The sequence below is a fragment of the Zalophus californianus genome, chromosome 3 (assembly GCF_009762305.2).
Source record: "Zalophus californianus isolate mZalCal1 chromosome 3, mZalCal1.pri.v2, whole genome shotgun sequence".
Taxonomy (NCBI): Eukaryota; Metazoa; Chordata; class Mammalia; order Carnivora; family Otariidae; genus Zalophus; species Zalophus californianus.
Genome location: NC_045597.1, coordinates 175650166 through 175666816, shown reverse-complemented (window position 1 = coordinate 175666816; position 16651 = coordinate 175650166). Strand labels below are relative to the sequence as shown.

General features: G+C 55.2%; 1 protein-coding gene across 7 annotated transcripts in view; it reads left to right on the top strand.

Moving 5' to 3' along the window:
- The window catches only part of TNS1 (tensin 1), a 225655-nt gene that overhangs the window by 174915 nt on the left and 34089 nt on the right, over positions 1-16651 (top strand). For 4 of the 7 annotated variants that reach the window (XM_027590752.2, XM_027590751.2, XM_027590750.2 and 1 more), the window contains exon 19: positions 1607-3175. In XM_027590752.2, the coding sequence (XP_027446553.1) occupies positions 1607-3175 (1569 nt within the window). Of the gene's footprint in view, positions 1-1606; positions 3176-9323; positions 9408-14455; positions 14653-15623; positions 15700-16651 lie in introns of all 7 variants that reach the window. The other 3 variants (XM_027590753.2, XM_027590748.1, XM_027590747.2) reach the window with 2 other exon arrangements.

Sequence of the window (16651 nt, the reverse complement as noted above, 5' to 3'; positions counted from 1 at the left end):
TGGGCCTCGCTGTGCTCGCTCCCCGTGACGTCATTTGGTCGGGCTGTGGTTTGTGTGTGTGTATGTTGATCAGGATGTTCCTGTTTTGTGGTTGTCTGATCACTTGTTTTTGGCTGTGGGCTTCTGTATGAGTGTTTATTTTTAGAGGCTGCCACTTCTGGCCTGAGGGCTGATCCTTGGACATGGTAGGAGCTTGTATTTTCTGAAATGATTGTGGCTTTAGATTTAAGTCTTTATTTTGGGGTATTGTTGCCTTTTATGTGTTTCATTTATTCTCTGTGTGGGTGTGTGATATGAGAGACAGTGTGAAATAATAAAAATTGAATGGTTTTTGAAGTTCTGATTTTAAATTAGTTTTGCTTTTAATTTAGTTTTATTTTAATTAAATCTTAAATTAGTTCTGATTTTAAATCTAGCTTTACCAGATACTGTGTATCTGCAGATAAATGGTTTCACTTCTGTGAACCTCACTTTCTCCCATCCTTAAAGTATAATACTCCCTGACTCACGGGATTAGAAATAATGTATATGTAAATTGCCTTGCAAGGTGTTTGGTGCCTCGGGGGCCCCTATCTAGTGGACCCCGAGAGTGCACCAGGGTGTTTGATTTGGGTGAATTCTGGGTGTTTGACTTGGGGGATTATTAGTTGGCGTGTGTGTCTCTGGACGTCTTTGTGTCTGGTTTTCCTGTGTGTGAATGGTGGGTGTGTGTGACTCTTGGTGTCTGGTTTTCCTGTGTGTGAATATGGTGGGTGTGTGTGACTCTTGGTGTCTGGCTGGAGTCTGTGCAGTATTTGGGAGGGGGCTTTCTTTTCTTGCCAACTGGGGGCCTGCCTTGGAGTGAAGGGAGGGGAGGGGCTTGTGTGTGTGTGTGTGTGTGTGTGTGTGTGTGTGTGTGTGTGTGTGTGTGTGTGTGTGTGTGTGTGTGTCAGGGCTCGAAGCTGGGCTGCTGACTGCCTGTACAGGGTGTGAAATCACTGAGTCCCTCTGGGTGGGGAAGTTCTTCATTCCTGAGTCAGCCCTCTGGCCCTGAGCCATCCAGTGCTCACTCTTTCCTTTCAGAGAAAGTATTGCTCATGGGGTCCCCAGACAAAATGACACAGGGGACACCCCTCCCTGATGAGAGCATCTCCTTTTGTGTTCTGGATCCCTAAGATGCTTCCCCTGCCCCCCTGGTCTCTGGATCCTCTTTCCAGAATCCCACGAGCCCAGCGTTCCAGGGGAAAGCATGTCCCCTCTGACACGGGGACTGCTGGCTTTGCTGAACCCCATCTTGACCCAGTACTTTCAGGTCCTTGGGAAGCTGGTGAAACACCAGGGCCAGGCTTTGGACTGGGACAGCTTGCTCCCAGACCGCCCTCCCCGCCCGCTTAGGCTGCACTGCCTGGCCCTGAGAGCTGGGTACTGGGGCCCAAAGCCTGGGCTAGGGGTCCTCCTGTCCTCCTCCCCCACACCCACGGACCTTAGCTCTGTCTTGAGTGGTGCGTGGAGATTTTGGGATCCAGGGAATGGAAGCTCTTCACTCCCTTCCTCTGGGAGAAGTGAGGGTGTCCTTGCCTCCCACTGACATCTGCTGTCTGTTGTTTGCCCTCCGGCTCTCTTGCAGAGGTGGTTGGACACACTCAGGGACCTCTGGACGGGAGCCTGTATGCCAAGGTGAAGAAGAAGGACTCCCTGCACGGCAGCACCGGGGCTGTCAACGCCGTGCGCCCTGCCCTGTCGGCCACCCCCAACCACGTGGAGCACACCCTCTCTGTGAGCAGCGACTCAGGCAACTCCACAGCCTCCACCAAGACAGACAAGACCGATGAGCCCGCCCCTGGCCCCTCCAGTGCCCCTGCTGCTCTGAGTCCCGAGGAGAAGCGCGAGCTGGACCGCCTGCTCAGTGGCTTCGGTGTCGAGAGAGAGAAGCCAGGGCCCATGTACCGCACCCAGCATCTCCGGTCCCGCCCCGTGGGGGGCCCGGCCGTGCCCTCCTCCGGCCGCCACGTCGTCCCAGCCCAGGTTCACATCAACGGCGGGGCCTTGGCATCGGAGCGGGAGACGGATATCCTGGATGATGAGTTGCCCATCCAGGACGGGCACAGTGTGGGCAGCATGGGCACACTGTCCTCCCTGGACGGGGTCACCAACACCAGTGAGGGAGGCTACCCGGAGGCCCTGTCCTCGCTGACCAATGGGCTGGACAAGCCCTACCCCGTGGAACCGATGGTCAATGGCGGGGGCTACCCCTATGAGTCCGCCGGCCGGGCGGTGCCTGCCCATGCTGGCCACACGGCCCCCATGCGGCCCTCCTACTCTGCACAGGAGGGTTTAGCCGGCTACCAGCGGGAGGGGCCCCACCCAGCCTGGCCGCAGCCAATGACCGCCTCTCACTATGGCCTTGACCCCAGCGGGATGTTCCGCTCCCAGTCCTTTCCGGAGAGTGAGCCCCAGCTGCCCCCGGCTCCAGCCCGTGGGGGCAGCAGCCGGGAGGCTGTGCAGAGGGGCCTGAATTCCTGGCAGCAGCAGCAACCTCGTCCGCCCCCTCGCCAGCAGGAGAGAGCCCACCTGGAGAGTCTCGGGCCCAGCAGGCCCAGCCCCCAGCCGCTGGCTGAGACCCCCACCCCCAGCCTCCCTGAGTTCCCAAGTGCAGCCTCCCAGCAGGAGATCGAGCAGTCCATCGAAGCACTCAACATGCTGATGCTGGATCTGGAGCCAGCCGCAGCTGCCGCCCCCCTGCACAAGTCCCAGAGTGTCCCGGGGGCCTGGCCAGGGGCTTCCCCGCTGTCCTCCCAGCCTCTCTCCGGCTCCACCTGCCAGCCCCATCCACTGACCCAGTCCAGGTCTGGCTACATCCCCAGTGGGCATTCCTTGGGAACCCCTGAGCTGGCCCCGAGGGCCTCCCTGGCCCTGGAGTCCTTCTCTTCCGGCAGGCCTTACTCCCCTTACGATTATCAGCCATGTCCTGCTGGGTCCAACCAGAGTTTCCGTCCAAAGAGCCCAGCCTCGTCCTCCTCGTCTGCCTTCCTTCCAACCACCCATAGTCCTCCAGGGCCTCAGCAGCCCCCAGCCTCTCTCCCTGGCCTCACTGCTCAGCCTCAGCTCCCACCAAAGGAGGCAACTTCAGACCCATCCCGCACTCCAGAGGAGGAGCCACTGAACCTGGAGGGGCTGGTGGCCCACCGCGTAGCAGGTAAGAGCCTCAGGGACCATCAGTCCTGGAAATCCCCTCCTACTCCCTCCATGCCTTCCCTCTTTGGTCTTGGTTGGTCTTGCCGGGGGGAGGGAGGGTGCAGGGGCAGCCATCACCTCTTGGCAGGCGCTGCTTTGACCTGGGGAAGAGGCTGTCAGGAGCCCACACGCTAGCCATCCCTCCCTGCGTTCATTGTCTATTAGGCTCTAAGGCAGGCATTGAGATTCAAAGATCAATGTCTTTCAGTTCCTGCCTTCAAGGAGCTTACAGTATAGTGAAAGGAAAGGTAGACAGGAATGTAAGGTGTGCTCTGACACGGGTGGGGGCCAAAGCCCCAGAGCTGGAGGGAAAGCAAGGCTTACCACCTAGAGCAATCAGGGAAAGCTTCCTGGAAGTGGTGACTTTGGGGCTGGAGTACAGATTTTCTAGGCAGAGAAAAGATGCTCTCTGCAATTGCCTGCATCCTCAGACTTCAGTTCCTGGGGGAAGGTGTGGGGAAGGCTGGAGGGAGGCTTCTGTAGACCCAGGTTTCCCCTTGGGCCCTCCCAGAGGCATAACAGAGAAGGGAGGTGTCCTTAAGGCCGGGGCTCTACCTGAGTGCTCAACCCTGGTGGGTCCCCTCTGGGTAGGTCTCATTTTGGTGGGGAGCCCAAGGTTCCCCTTCTCTTTCAGCTGTCCTGTTAGTCCTTGCTTTTGGACCCACTGTGGATGAGAAGCAGGCACTGAGAAACAAAGCTCCATTTCCTACCAGAGAATGGGCTTATGTTTCTGGAGGGGGAGGTGAGGGAATGCGGTGACCAGAGAGCTTATTGGGGAGATCAAGGCAAGAAATGGCAGAGTGTGCAGGGCCATGTTGGGAGGGACAGGAAGGGCTCCCTTCCTTCTTACGGGCCTAAGCCCATGACCATTCCATGGGGGCAGCCACACTCGGTGGGAAATCCTGTGGGTTTGTTTAGCTGTGGGGGTGGGGCCAGGCCGGGGTGGACTAGAGACGGGGGCTAGGGGACCTTGTGCCAAGCCCCTCAGTGGACAGGGTGGTGGGAGCTCAGGGAGGAGAAGAGGAGCCTGGGCAGCTGACTCTGCCCTCCACCCCTCTCCCTAAATGTAAGGGAAGCTGAGACACCATAGCAGCTGCAGGGAGAGAGGGAGACCCCCCCCTGGGGATGGACAGTGGGTTTGGGGAAGCAGCTGAGGGCAGGCTGGCGGGCTATGAGGCTGAGTCCAGGACCAGGGTGTGGGGGCAGGGATGCCCTGCTGTACTTCAGAGCAGAGCACAGTCCCGAGTTCCACTCTCATTAACTTCAAATTGGCCACGAGGAAAGCATTTATGCCATGGAAATTGACTACCAGGGATTCACCTCGCCTGGAGAGCGGGTCTCGGAGCACATCGTTGCTTTCAGCTGAGAGTCAAAACACAGGATGAGTAGCTCTATAAGTCTAGAGGTGCTCTGAGTAGCTCTATAACACTAGGTGGGGTGGTCCACATGGGGCTGCCATCTTCTTTTTCCCACCTCTGGGCTCCTGAGAGAAGGACCCCTAGCTTCTTTGTCAGAGATTTTGTTAAAGGGAGAGAAATGGGGCCCTCTTAATATTTTACAGAGATGAGGTGGCCTGAGGAATAGTAACACTCTAACCTAATGATGAGCGGATTCTCTGGGGAAGCAGAGTGAATTTCCTCTCCCCTACCAGAAACCCCTCTGTATAGCTCTCCTGGAGCTTGCTCTAAAGGAAGCCATACCTTAATGGCTCCGGAAGGATGCCCATATTGTAGTGCGTCTTCCCTCAGCCTTTTCTCTCCTACCAGCTTCTGAAGTCTTGACTGTCAATATCCATACCCTTAGCTGCCCAGACTTTGGCTGCCAAGGAGTCATAGGGAGGGAGGGATGTTGGTACAATGTCTCTGTCCCCAACCCTGCTATCATCTTCTCCACTAACTGTGAGTGACTCAGTCAGGAGAAGGGATGAGATGTATAGAGGGGACAGATATATTTGGTCCCCAGGGCTATAAAGGGGACTCCTTGGTCCATGCCCTGTCATGAAAATATTTATGGCAGCACAAATTCCTCAGTAGCCCTGCAGAGTGTCTGCAGTGCTTGTGTAAGTAAAGGTGCAAAGGCAGGATCATTGTGTACAACAGTCTGGAAGTCAGGGAATAGGCCAGTACCACGTCTTCCTGCTGCTTCTATGTTCTTCTGCAAGAAGCTGGAACATAAGCTTCAGTATGAGTAACCCAGGAAGCTCAGATCTGAGGGAGAGTCTCTTCATGGCCATGAACTTGATCTGGTTTCTCCTGGCTTTTCTCCTGCAGTTCTGCCTTTTCTTCTTTGGCTCAATACCTCCTCCATACCTCAGTACTATATCCGTGGCTCATTCCATTTTGATCCAATAACTCCTTATGTCTTATTTCAGCTTAGATCTCAGAGAATATAGGGGTAGTTTTCTAACTTGATAAAGGGTAGGTACCAGGAATCTGTAGCATACATAACACTTTCTTGTGAAACATTAGAAGCATTCCTGGTACACCAGGGACAAAATAAATATGCCTGTTATCGCCACTGTCACTTGTATTAGATATCTTAGCCAGTGCAATAAGACAAGAAAAAGAAATAGGAATCAGAGTTGTTGAGTCCATGTTATCTTATGATCCTGATTCTGTGACTGGACTGATCTCAGATGTCTCTAGAGGTGGAAATTTCAATGCACGTTGGAGATCAGATGTGCATCTTATCTTTAAGGAGTCTAGAGTTTAGTAAGGGAAGAAAGAACTGGAACTTTAAAATGAAGTCATTCCTAATGAGTGAGATATGGAGAAACTTCTGTGGGAGTGAAGAAAAAGGAAAGATCAGTATCAGCTGAAGAGACGGAGGAGTGTGTTGAGTGTGGGTTTTAAATAGAGCCTTGGGAAAGGAATAGGAGTTTGAAAGTGGGTGGGGTCATTGGAGAGACAGGGTTCTTAGTGAAGACAGGAAAGCATTAAGTGTTTGAAGAATAGAGTAGATTGAGAGCATATAGGCAGTGGCCTGGGGCTTTCCTCTGGTTGGTCTTAAAATATCAGAGTAAGGAGCTTGAATCTTATCTAGTGGCAATGTAGGAAGCCATGGCCATGTTTCAGTTGGGAGTATGCCATGATCAGATCTGTAATTTAGGAAAATGTATCTGGTGGATCTGGGCAGGAAGGAGGCAAAACAGGAGAGATTTTGAATCAGGAGATGTGTTGTTCATTAGGTAGACTGGGTTGGGGGGATTGCATTAGGGTGCTGACCACAGAGATGAAAAAGAAGAGATGGGTGCCAAGGATACCATGAGAGTAGAACCAGTGCACTTACAAATAGATTGGATGTAGGGGTGAAGGAGAGGAGGACATCAAAGATGATTCTGAGGCTCCATGAATAGGAACAGAATGCTAGTTCCATTAATAAGCCAGGAGTTAGGAGAAGTGGATTTTGTGGAAGATGAAGACATCAGTGTTCCATATGTTGAGTTTGAGGTGACGGTGGAGCCTGCAGGCAGTAGCGATGTATGGAAAGCAGCTAAACATCTGGAACTGGAGCTTGAAAGAGTGGAAAGAACTGTAGGTTTTGGAGTCCTCCCCACAAAGACATGGGTTAAAGCTTTGGCCATGAACAAGATCTCTATATCAGAGGGCATGGAGAGAACAGAACTTAGGATGAAATGGCCATGGGGTGAACGGAGGGGAAGGGGGCCAAGAAGGAATGTTCAGGACAGTGAGAGAAGACAGGGACAGTGGGTCACCACAGAAGTCAAGACAGAAAAGGGTTTCCAGGAGGAGGGGTGGGGGGGCGGTTCACAATGTCACTGGCGAGATCATGAGGAGGAGGACTGGGAAAAATTCACTGGGCTTGCCAATTAGGTGGCCCCCCGGGATTTTCAAAGACATACTTTCCGTAGAGTGGTGGTGACGGAAAGCAGACTGCAGGATTGAGGAGTGAGTGCAGGGAGGCAGTGCAGACAGGATATCAGCCATTCTTTTGAGTGGTTGTATGATGAAAGGGAATAGGGTGGTAGCTAAAGAGTGTAGCAAGATATGGGGAGCCTTTTCCTTTTTTTTGTAAATGTAGAAGCCATGAGAATGTTTTTAGAGGAGGAGAAGCAGAGGTTGAATATGGAGGGAATAGAAAGAAGAAAAAGATGGGAGAGAAAGAAAGAAGTTGCTAGAATAAGACCAGTAAGGAAGGAAGAGGGGCTCTAGGCCTAGGAGCCCAGGTAGATGATTTAAGCTCCATGAGGAGGTGAGATACCTCCTTGTGAAGTAAGAGTGAAGAATGAATACAGATATAGGGAAATACCTGTATCAAGCTTTGGGACCTCAAATTGAGAACCCAACTTTTACTTTTCATCGTGGAAAGAGGAGATGACATCAAGGCCCGTTCAGTCATCATTCGGCATGAATTTCGAGTCTGTGTTAGTCTGGGCTCTGGAAAAATGGCAGTAAACAAAAGAGGTAAAAACCCTTGCCTTTATGGGGGAGATGGACAATAAACAAATAAGCGAATACGTATATAATATGTCAGATGGGTGATAAGTGCCACAGAGATAAGATAAAGCAGGAAAGTGTCAGTGAGGGGTAGAGGGTAAGTGGGTGGTTGCACTTTATATAGGATCAGGGAAGGCTGCCCTGGGCGGTGAGGGAATGTGCAGATGGAACAGCAAGTGCAAAGGCCCTGAGGTCGGGCTGTGCCTGATGTGAGGCTCGTAGTGGGGCACGAGGTCAAGGAGGTGATGGGCCTGGGGGCCAACTTGCAGGGGGCCTTGTAGGTGCTTCTAAGAACTTTGGCTTTTACTCTGTGTGCTGTGTGCACAGCAGTGACATCATCTGACTTGTTCTCAAAGGTTCAGTGTGGCCAGGATGGAAGGGAGAGAGACCAGTGAGGAGACTGCTGCTGTTGATCAGAGTCGGGGCTGTGGAGATGGTGAGAAGTGCCTAGATTGTACAGTTTGAGAGGTGGAGCCATCAAGGCTAGACGTGGGGTATGAACAAGAAAAGTCAAGGACAACTCTAGGGTTCTTGGCCTGAGCAACTAAAGGGTGGAGTCGCTCTTTACTGAGAAGGGTAAGCATGTGGGAAGAGCAGACTTGGAGGGAATGTCCAAAGTGTGATTTTGGCCATGATAGATTTGAGAGGCTCCTGAAACCTCCATGGGGAGAGGTTGGAGCTTAGGAACGTGGGCATTATGATCCCAGTACATGAAGTTGCCCGTGTATGGTGTCATGTGAAGTGTGGCACGCATGATGGCACCTGGGAGGGAGCACACATATAAAAGAGGTCCTAGAGCTGAGTCCCAGAGCCTCCTACATTTGGCAGTTGGAGGCATGAGGGGGAAGTGGCCAAGAAGCTGGTGTGGAGTAGCTCGTGAAGCAGAGAGTTGGGGAAGGAGCAGGGTTTCCCTGTGCGGCCCTTATGGGGTCAGGGAGTCAGCGAGGGTGGATAAAAGGAGGGCATAGCAAGTCTTTATAGTACATCCAGGTGGGCTCATTTTAAGGGCTTTTCAGTGGTGCCCAGCAGCTTTGGTCCAGAGTAGAAATGGAAGGGACTCCGGGGAAGAGGGTTGCTAAGGTGGGGGTGAGGGAAGGACGAAGGGCAGGGGGGTGCTAGGGACTGTGGCCCTTGGACTCAGGCTGGGAGGGTCACAGCTGGGTCCAGGAAGAGGCGGGTGACCCAAGAGGAGAGAGGTCCTGGCATGGGGCCATGCTGACTGTGAGGGCAGGTGAGTTGTGGGGCAATAGGACTGCAGTCTCCTGGTCCCGGGCCGTCTCCTGCTTGCCCCATGCTCGGGTTAGAAAAGCGAGAGATGTGGCGTCCTGTGGGACAGCAAGAGGTCCACCTGCCCACTGGAGAAGCAAGACCCTGGATGCACCCTCTCTTCTTGTCTGACACCCTCCCACCTCCCTCCAAGCGTGTGGCCCCATCCCAGACTCAGAACACCAACTAATCTTGATTTTCTCTTTGTTTTTGTTTTGTTTCGTCCTGTTTAATGCCTTGCCCCTTGCGTCCTCTGTGTGTCCTGCGTCCATCTGTCCCCTGTGCCGCGGGTGTGGTGCCTTCCTTGCCTGGTGTCACCCCCTCCCCCCCGCCTCCCCTCCCTGCTTGCTCCCCTCCCTGCCGGCTCCCCGGGGTGTGGGTGGCCAGCGTACAATGCCAAGCTGCAGGGCATGGGGCACACAGGCTTTCAGCTGCCTCCTCTCCACCGGCTCCGGTCTTCCTCCCTCTCCGGTTGGTTCCCCTCCCGCCTTCCCCCTTATAAGTATCTGGCCCTCACTGTGGTGCTCAGCTTTTCTTCCCTCTTTCTCATGGACCACTTCTTCCAACCTTTGCCCGCTCTCGTCCTCGTTCACTTTTTCCATCCCGCTTCACCTTTTCCTCCTCCCCCTTCTCTCCTCTTCTTTCCATCTCCTCCTGTTCTCTTCACCCCCTCCTCCTTTCCTTACCGGCCCTCCCACCCACTTCTCTCTCCTCCTCTCTCTAAACCCTCTTCCCCTCCTTTCTGCATGAGCCAGTGCTCCCACTTCTGCATGGACACAGGCCTGATGCTTTTGGCTTTGGCCTTACTGATAGGAACACGGTCTGGGGTGAATAGATGAACTTTTGGGCTCCCCGTGGACACACAGGCCTTTGCAGTGAGTGTGCTCGGTGAGGGCGGGGACAGCCCGGCTCTCCAGCCACCCTGGCCAGACCACCCAGGCGGCTGGGCCAGGGTCTCAGCAGGAGCCAGGCTGTGCTTTGCATGGGCCACCAGGCTCACGACAAAGAGTGGTGCCCAACACCTGCTGCCCTGTCCACTCTTGAGTGTGGTACTCTCTGGGGACATGGCACCCCCTCTGACCTCATCCCGAATCTCTGATCCTAGGACCCATGGCCAAGAGTCAGGAGCCCTGGGCATGGTCCTGGCTCTGCCTTTGACCCCCTCTGTGACCCTGGGCAAGTCTCTTGATTACTTAGAGCTCAATTTCCTAACGTGGAAAAGGGAGACTTCATAGCCCTGCCACGTGTATTTTGCGTGGTGGCTTGACGTGCCCCAATATGGTGGACACTTCATCAAGGGTCCCCTTGCTCTCTTTGAGGGTGATGCCCACTAACATCTGCCCATTGGCTGTTAGCTCTGGGGAGGGTGTTGCCTCATAGTGTTCCCTGTGCCTCTGAGCCTGGAGGCCCAGGTGAGGGAGAAGGTTGTGCCCAGGTTTGCCCCACGCCATGGCCCTGAGCAGTTCCGGGAACAGGCGTAGGGGGTAGTGGGGATTGTTGACTCCTCACAGCAGTATCTGGTGTTTGCCCAGACCCTCCTCTTCCCAGTCCATGGGAAATGGGGAGATGGCTCTAGCAGAATGCCCCTGTCCGTCTCCTCTCCCTCCCTTCACCCTTTCTCGGCCCAGTGGTGGGGAGTGCAGTGTTCAGTTGGACCTGGGGGGCTGGGGCCGGTCTGGGGCGGTGGGCCTGTCCCGAGGGGAGCTGGCATGGCTTGCCCTGGGGCTGCTAGTGTGATCGCCGTGTGGCTTTCTGGTGCCCTGGCCCAGCAGGTGGCCTCCCGGAGACCCTGGCTTTCGGAGCCCCAGGCATGCTGTCGGACACCCAGCCCCGTCGCCTGGCGCTGAGGAATCCAGGCTTTTGGAAATCAGAAGGCTGGAAAGAAGAGCTGGGTCTGTGGGGGTGGACACGGCCAGTCTGGGGGGTGTAGGGGAGGCGTGTGATGAAGCCTGACACCAGGACATTTGTCCAGGGCACTCGGGCAGTGGGTGCCTGTGCTCTGCCCAAGTGGGTGCATTGATGTATGCTGGGGCTGCAACCCCCAGAAGTGCTGTGTGTGTGTGTGTGTGTGTGTGTGTGTGTGTGTGGTGAAGGGGATTCGTTGCCTCAGGTCCAGCGCACTTGAGGGGAGCCTTGGAACCAGCTGTTCCCTCAAACACAGCACCACCCTGGGGAATGCAGTGAGGACCCGCAGGAAATGGGGCTGTTTGGCACCCTGCTCTTCAGATCTGGTGATCTGTGTACAGGCCCTGAGGTGACTGCCATCCTCCAGGCGGTGGGGAAGGCCCAGTGCCTATGTGTGTGAGCAGCCTTCAGAGGACACAAAGCGCTTCTGAATGTTATTATCCGAAAGGCCGCTTCCTTGCTATGAGGGCGTCCCCCTCCTCATGCTCCTGGGGCTAGAAGGAAGACATTCCAGAGGCCCTCAGCCCCACTCTTTCCACCTTTCTTCACAAGCTTCCTCCAGCCCCACGGTCTCCTGCTGGGGTAGAGGTTCTGAGGGCAACCCGGATCCACTGCCGTTCCTGCGGGTGAAGGCTGTGTGTGTGTGTGTGTGTGTGTGTGCGCGCGCGCGCGCGCATGTGTCCATGTATGCATGTGTGTGTGCAAGAGTGCGTGCAGGGAGTGGACCAAATGGAACAGGGACCTCAACAGAGACAGGGAAATGGGCCAAGAGACCGAGAAAGTCCTGGGGTTGAGGGTGGTGGTGGTGGGGAGGTGGGTGGCGGGGAGTAAGCCTATTTTTACGATCGGTCAGTCTCTGGGACATGAGGGAGGGGTGTTCTCTCTCTCTGACACTGGCTGTTAGCTTGTGTCCAGCCATCGCAGCTTGGCCAAGGAACAATAGGGCTCTCTTCCCTCCGCCCCCCCCCCCCCCGCCCCAGCCATGCCCTGTCTCCCCTCCCATAGAGAAGGACAAGAGAGATGGGACATGGCTCTCCAGAACTCTGGGGCATATCTGGGCCTGCCAAAGGGGACAACAGTGATATACTGTGTTCAAAGAATGTGAGAGGCTCTGACTGGCCGCTGGTGCCATGGGGCCTGCTGCAGGGGGAGAGGCTGTCTCCGTGGGAGTGGAATGTGGGGTCTTCCCCCTTCTGCAGAGTCTAGCTCTTTGGGGGTCATCCTGTCCGTCCCCTTGCCTCAGGACTTGAGGAGGTGCGATCGTTCTCAGATGGCTGACTGGGCCAGGATCTTGCATCCTCCACCGTGGGAGGCCCCTCTCGAGCAGTCCGACCCCTTCTCTGGGCCGCTCCAACTGTCTGCAGCACCTGAACATAGAGGATGCTCTATGAGCACACCGGGGAGCATTTTCTCCGTCCCTCTGGGAGATTTAGGGCCTCGAATTGAAACAGACCCACTTTTCAAGGGCAGACATCAGATCCCCAACCAGGGAAACTGGCCACCCCTGGCAAAGGCACAGGGATCTGCCAGAAAGAGGCTGCGGGGCTGGGTGAGCCGGAACTGAAACCAGCCCTAATGCATTTCTTTTAACCTTGGAGCTGAACTTAGTTCCAAACCCCAAGAGCCTTTCCCAAATGGGCCTCCTTTGTCACAATTATTATTAGAAAATCAATGGCTATGTCTGTTTCTTTCTAATGTTTTTGCCAGGAATGAAATGCGCGGCAGCTCTGAACCAGGCTGCCCAGGAGGCCTGGGGAGGAAGGGGCTCGGTGGAGGTGGGAGAAGCAGGGTGAAGGCAGGAAGCCCCTGCAGGTGCGGCGTGGTGCTTGGGGGCTGCCGCCTCTCTGACGGCTGGGAGCCTGGGGTAGCCGCACCCTGGGGTCCTGGGCACTGCTCAGCCCTGGGAGAGCCTGCCTGCGTCTTTAATCCGGGTTGATGGTTGTAACAGACCCTTGTTAGGACTATGTGACCCCCATTTTTCTATTTGGAAAATAAGGGCACTTTAAGAGGAGGGCTTATTTGCTTTAAGTCAAGCAGTTTGTGAGTCTGGTTCAGTCCCCATCCGGGGTTCTTTTCTCTTGGTTGAGATAGCAGGCAGGCTGCCTCTGAGTCAGAGAGATCCCGAAGTGGAGGCTTGAAACCGCACCCCACCTGGGTCCCTCTGCCTTTGTAAAAGCTACGCTAGTCCTGCTGCTGTCCGGATGGGGTCCCTGGTTACGTGATCAGATGAGTGCATGTTGAGTGCCTGTGTGTGTGGTGTGTGTGTGTGTGTGTGTGTGTGTGTGTGTGTGTGTGTGTGTGTGTGAGCATGAGAGAGTGTGTGTCCGTCCCTAGTTTGGCATCGGCAGCCCACTGTTCATGACAAGTTAGGAAGGCTTTCCAGCATGTGATTTTTCACGGCAGCCTTAGTGGCTGTACCAGGCTGGAGCGGGGGTGGGCGGCGGGGCGCGCAGACCCCACTGTGGAGGGAAGATGATTCAGTCTGGCGGAGGGCTGCACTGGCACGTCCTGAGGGGACCGGTGGTGTACGCGCGTGCATGCGTCTCTGTGTGCAGTGTGCCACGGGACCGTGTTCCCAGCTGTGTCGGCACGAGGCTGGCGCAGCTGGGGGCCCCCGTGCCCTGTGGTATGTCCTGGCACTTCCCCTCACTTAACCTGCCCTTCCCGGGGTATGGTGAAGGCAGAGCTGAAAATGTCCTCGCACAAGATTAATGAAAACAAGAAGCCTGTCCTCAGGCTGGGTCTTGGCCTCTGCGACGTGGGGAGTAAGTTTTCTAGGATTCTGGAGCCAGCTCAGTGAGGCAATGGGTTCCGTGCCTCAGCCCAGCTGTGGGAAGATAGAGTGGGAGGGAAGGAGGGCGAGGCTAACAACATGCTTCGGCCTGTGGAGTGGAAGGGGATACAGAAAAACAGATGGAGTCCATGACCTCAGGCCCTTTGCCTGCTGATCTGCGGGGAGGGGCACGGTGGGAAGCTGGACCATCTTTGGGGTGAGACAGGGGTGGGCAGATGAGGGGCCAGCATAAGGGCAGTTGGTAAGTGTTTTCAGAGGTGCCCAGGATGGAGGTTGGGGAACCCCAGAGAAGGCCAGCAATATTCTAGGGGCCAGCTGGGGCTGGGGACTTCATGATAAGACTTAGTCATTTCTTTGTTCCTTCTCGGGAGCACCATTTGCAAGATGATGCATTATGTGCTCTTTCCAAAGTTCTTCCCCACGGGCCTGATGTTGCTTGTTGGTTGATGTGGTCACCTTGGAGACTCTCTCGTCTTTCCACCTTCCCGCCTTACCCTGGAAGCTCTGGCCCTCTGTCTCTAGGGTTTGAAAGGAGTTGACATCTGTTTCTCGTATCAGCCCTTTGTGCTTTGGGCCCCAACCCTGTGCAGGGTAGAGATTCCTGGTGAAGGCCAGCCCCACCTCACAGCAGATCCCCCACCCTGCAGAGAAAGCCTGCGGTGTGGGCAGAGGGAGGCAGTGGGGGAGTCCGGAGGGGAGACAGGCCCAGCTCCAGCATGGCCCCTGGCTAAGATGCACCGCCTTCTCTGGGGAATTGGGCCTGATCGATCCTTTCTCGCCTAAAATGCTCACTGCCCTCTATGCCCTGAATTCCTCCCAGGGGTGCAGGCTCGGGAGAAGCAGCCTGCAGAGCCCCCAGCCCCTCTCCGGAGGCGGGCAGCCAGCGATGGACAGTATGAGAACCAGTCTCCAGAACCCGCATCCCCCCGTAGCCCTGGGGTTCGTTCCCCTGTCCAGTGCGTCTCCCCCGAGCTGGCTCTCACCATCGCCCTCAATCCTGGAGGGCGGCCCAAAGAGGTGAGTCCTTGGGCTGCATCCTGTGGCCAGAGAGAGTAGTGGAGCCCCCATGAACTATCCGGGAGTCTGATCGCCACCTGCGTGGCCCTGGCCTGTCAGGAAACTCAGTCCTCACCCTCTATCTCTTCTCTGGCACATGGAATCTGGCCTTTCCCTCCCTAAATAGCTTTTATGCCTCCACCTCTTAGATTGACACTGAGATTGAAGTTCCCTCCTTAATTCTTAAAGAGCCCTGCTTAGTGGGGTGGTAAGGGTCCTGCGTATGACACAGATGACCACAGTCTCTAAACTCCAAGCCAGATCGTATAGACTGACAAGAATGGTTTTGAATTCTTTCTAGGTATAGGGTTTTCTTGGCAGATCTAACTTCAATGCCAAAATGTTTGCATTTCTGAGACCTGTCTGTAGTTGGGAGGCAGTAGATCTTAGACTTTGCCGAGTATATACAACCACTAGGGGGTTTGTTATAAACGTAGATTCCCAAGTCCGCCTCCAGAGATCCCAGCATATTAGATCTGGGACAGGGCCCGGGAAAATGCATTTTAAACGGCCATCCTGGAAGATTCTGGTATGAGTGACCCATGTCCGATAAAATGCAGGCTAGCGAGTTATTCTAGATATAAATGGCTTTTGGACATCTTTTCTCTCCTGCCTTCTGGCAGGACTCAAGTCCCCCGTCCCCAGCCCCTTCTCTTTGGCCCTGTTGGGGAATATTTCCAAGGCAAGTGCTCCTGATTTCCACCCATGTTGGACAGTGGATTTGCAAATAGCCGCTTTTCATTCGCTCAGTGACAAAGGAGTGGGTGTGTCTGTGAATGGCCAGGATCTCCCTTTGACCTTTGTGTTTCCCCCAAGGGGGGGGGGGGCAGGGCTGGCAAGGGGACGTGTGGGCTGGTTACCTGGGAAACCCCTGCTCTTCAGGGTCACGGCCACCAGTGGGCACCCCCCCACCTCCTCTTCTTCTCCTGCAGCCCCATCTACACAGCTACAAGGAGGCCTTTGAGGAGATGGAGGGAACCTCCCCGACCAGCCCACCGCCCAGTGGGGGTAAGAGCTCCTCACTACGCCTGTCTTCCCTGGGTGCCCGCAAGCTGTGCTCTCAGCCCTGGCCTGAGTAAGCACCCTGGGTTTGGGGGGAGGTCCTGGCAGAGCTGGGCAGGGCCAGGATCTGTCGCTCCTGGTCCAGATGGCTCATTTCACTTCACCATCCCTGCCCTACCCCCCTTCCTTCTGTTGTCCACATGCATACATGTGGGGGTGCAGCAGCTACGGGCTTGGGATCCTGCCGACCTTCTGTGGGGCCCCTGGACTCCCAAAGTCTGGAATCTTCCTAATCGTTGAGAGGTTTTGCATCTTGTGTGCAAAACACCACCCCCGCCCCCCCATCCTAGAGTGACTCTTTGTGACCTGCTGGTGTATCTCTGAGATAACCCTTGGCCTTCTTGCTCCAGACCCCCATTTCTGTCTACATCCGGACACGTCTTCCATTTCAGGCAACCTATTTAGTTTCCACCAGGGAAAGAAAGGCCCAGAACACTCAGCCTGTCAAGAGTCCCCAGCTCATCCGTCCTTGGTCTCCAGGCAGGAACATTTAGTCTCTAGCCCCTGAGGCACTCACTGGAGAGGCAAAGCCCCAGAGGGCAGAGGCATTTGCACACAAAGAGAAGACCCGGATGAGTGCAGGGCTGGGGTAATGTACCTTTTTATGGTAGAAGAGACAGGGGGAGCTGGAAAGGGGCAGCTGTGGGACAGCAGTGATGGAACAGGACTGAGAAGGACTCAGGGTCCCGGTGGCAGGTGCCTGGGCAGCCAAGGAGGGAGAGCCCAGGGAGGGGAGGAGAGTGAGGACTGGAGACCAGAACTGGCGGTATGTTCTCCTGGGGGCTGGCTGTCGTGAGGGAAGAATGTGGCCCCAGAGCCCCACCCTGTGCAGCAGAACTTGTGTGGGCTGCCGGCTGGGGCATGTGGGGGGCCAAAGCTGGGAGTGGAAACCATGGTT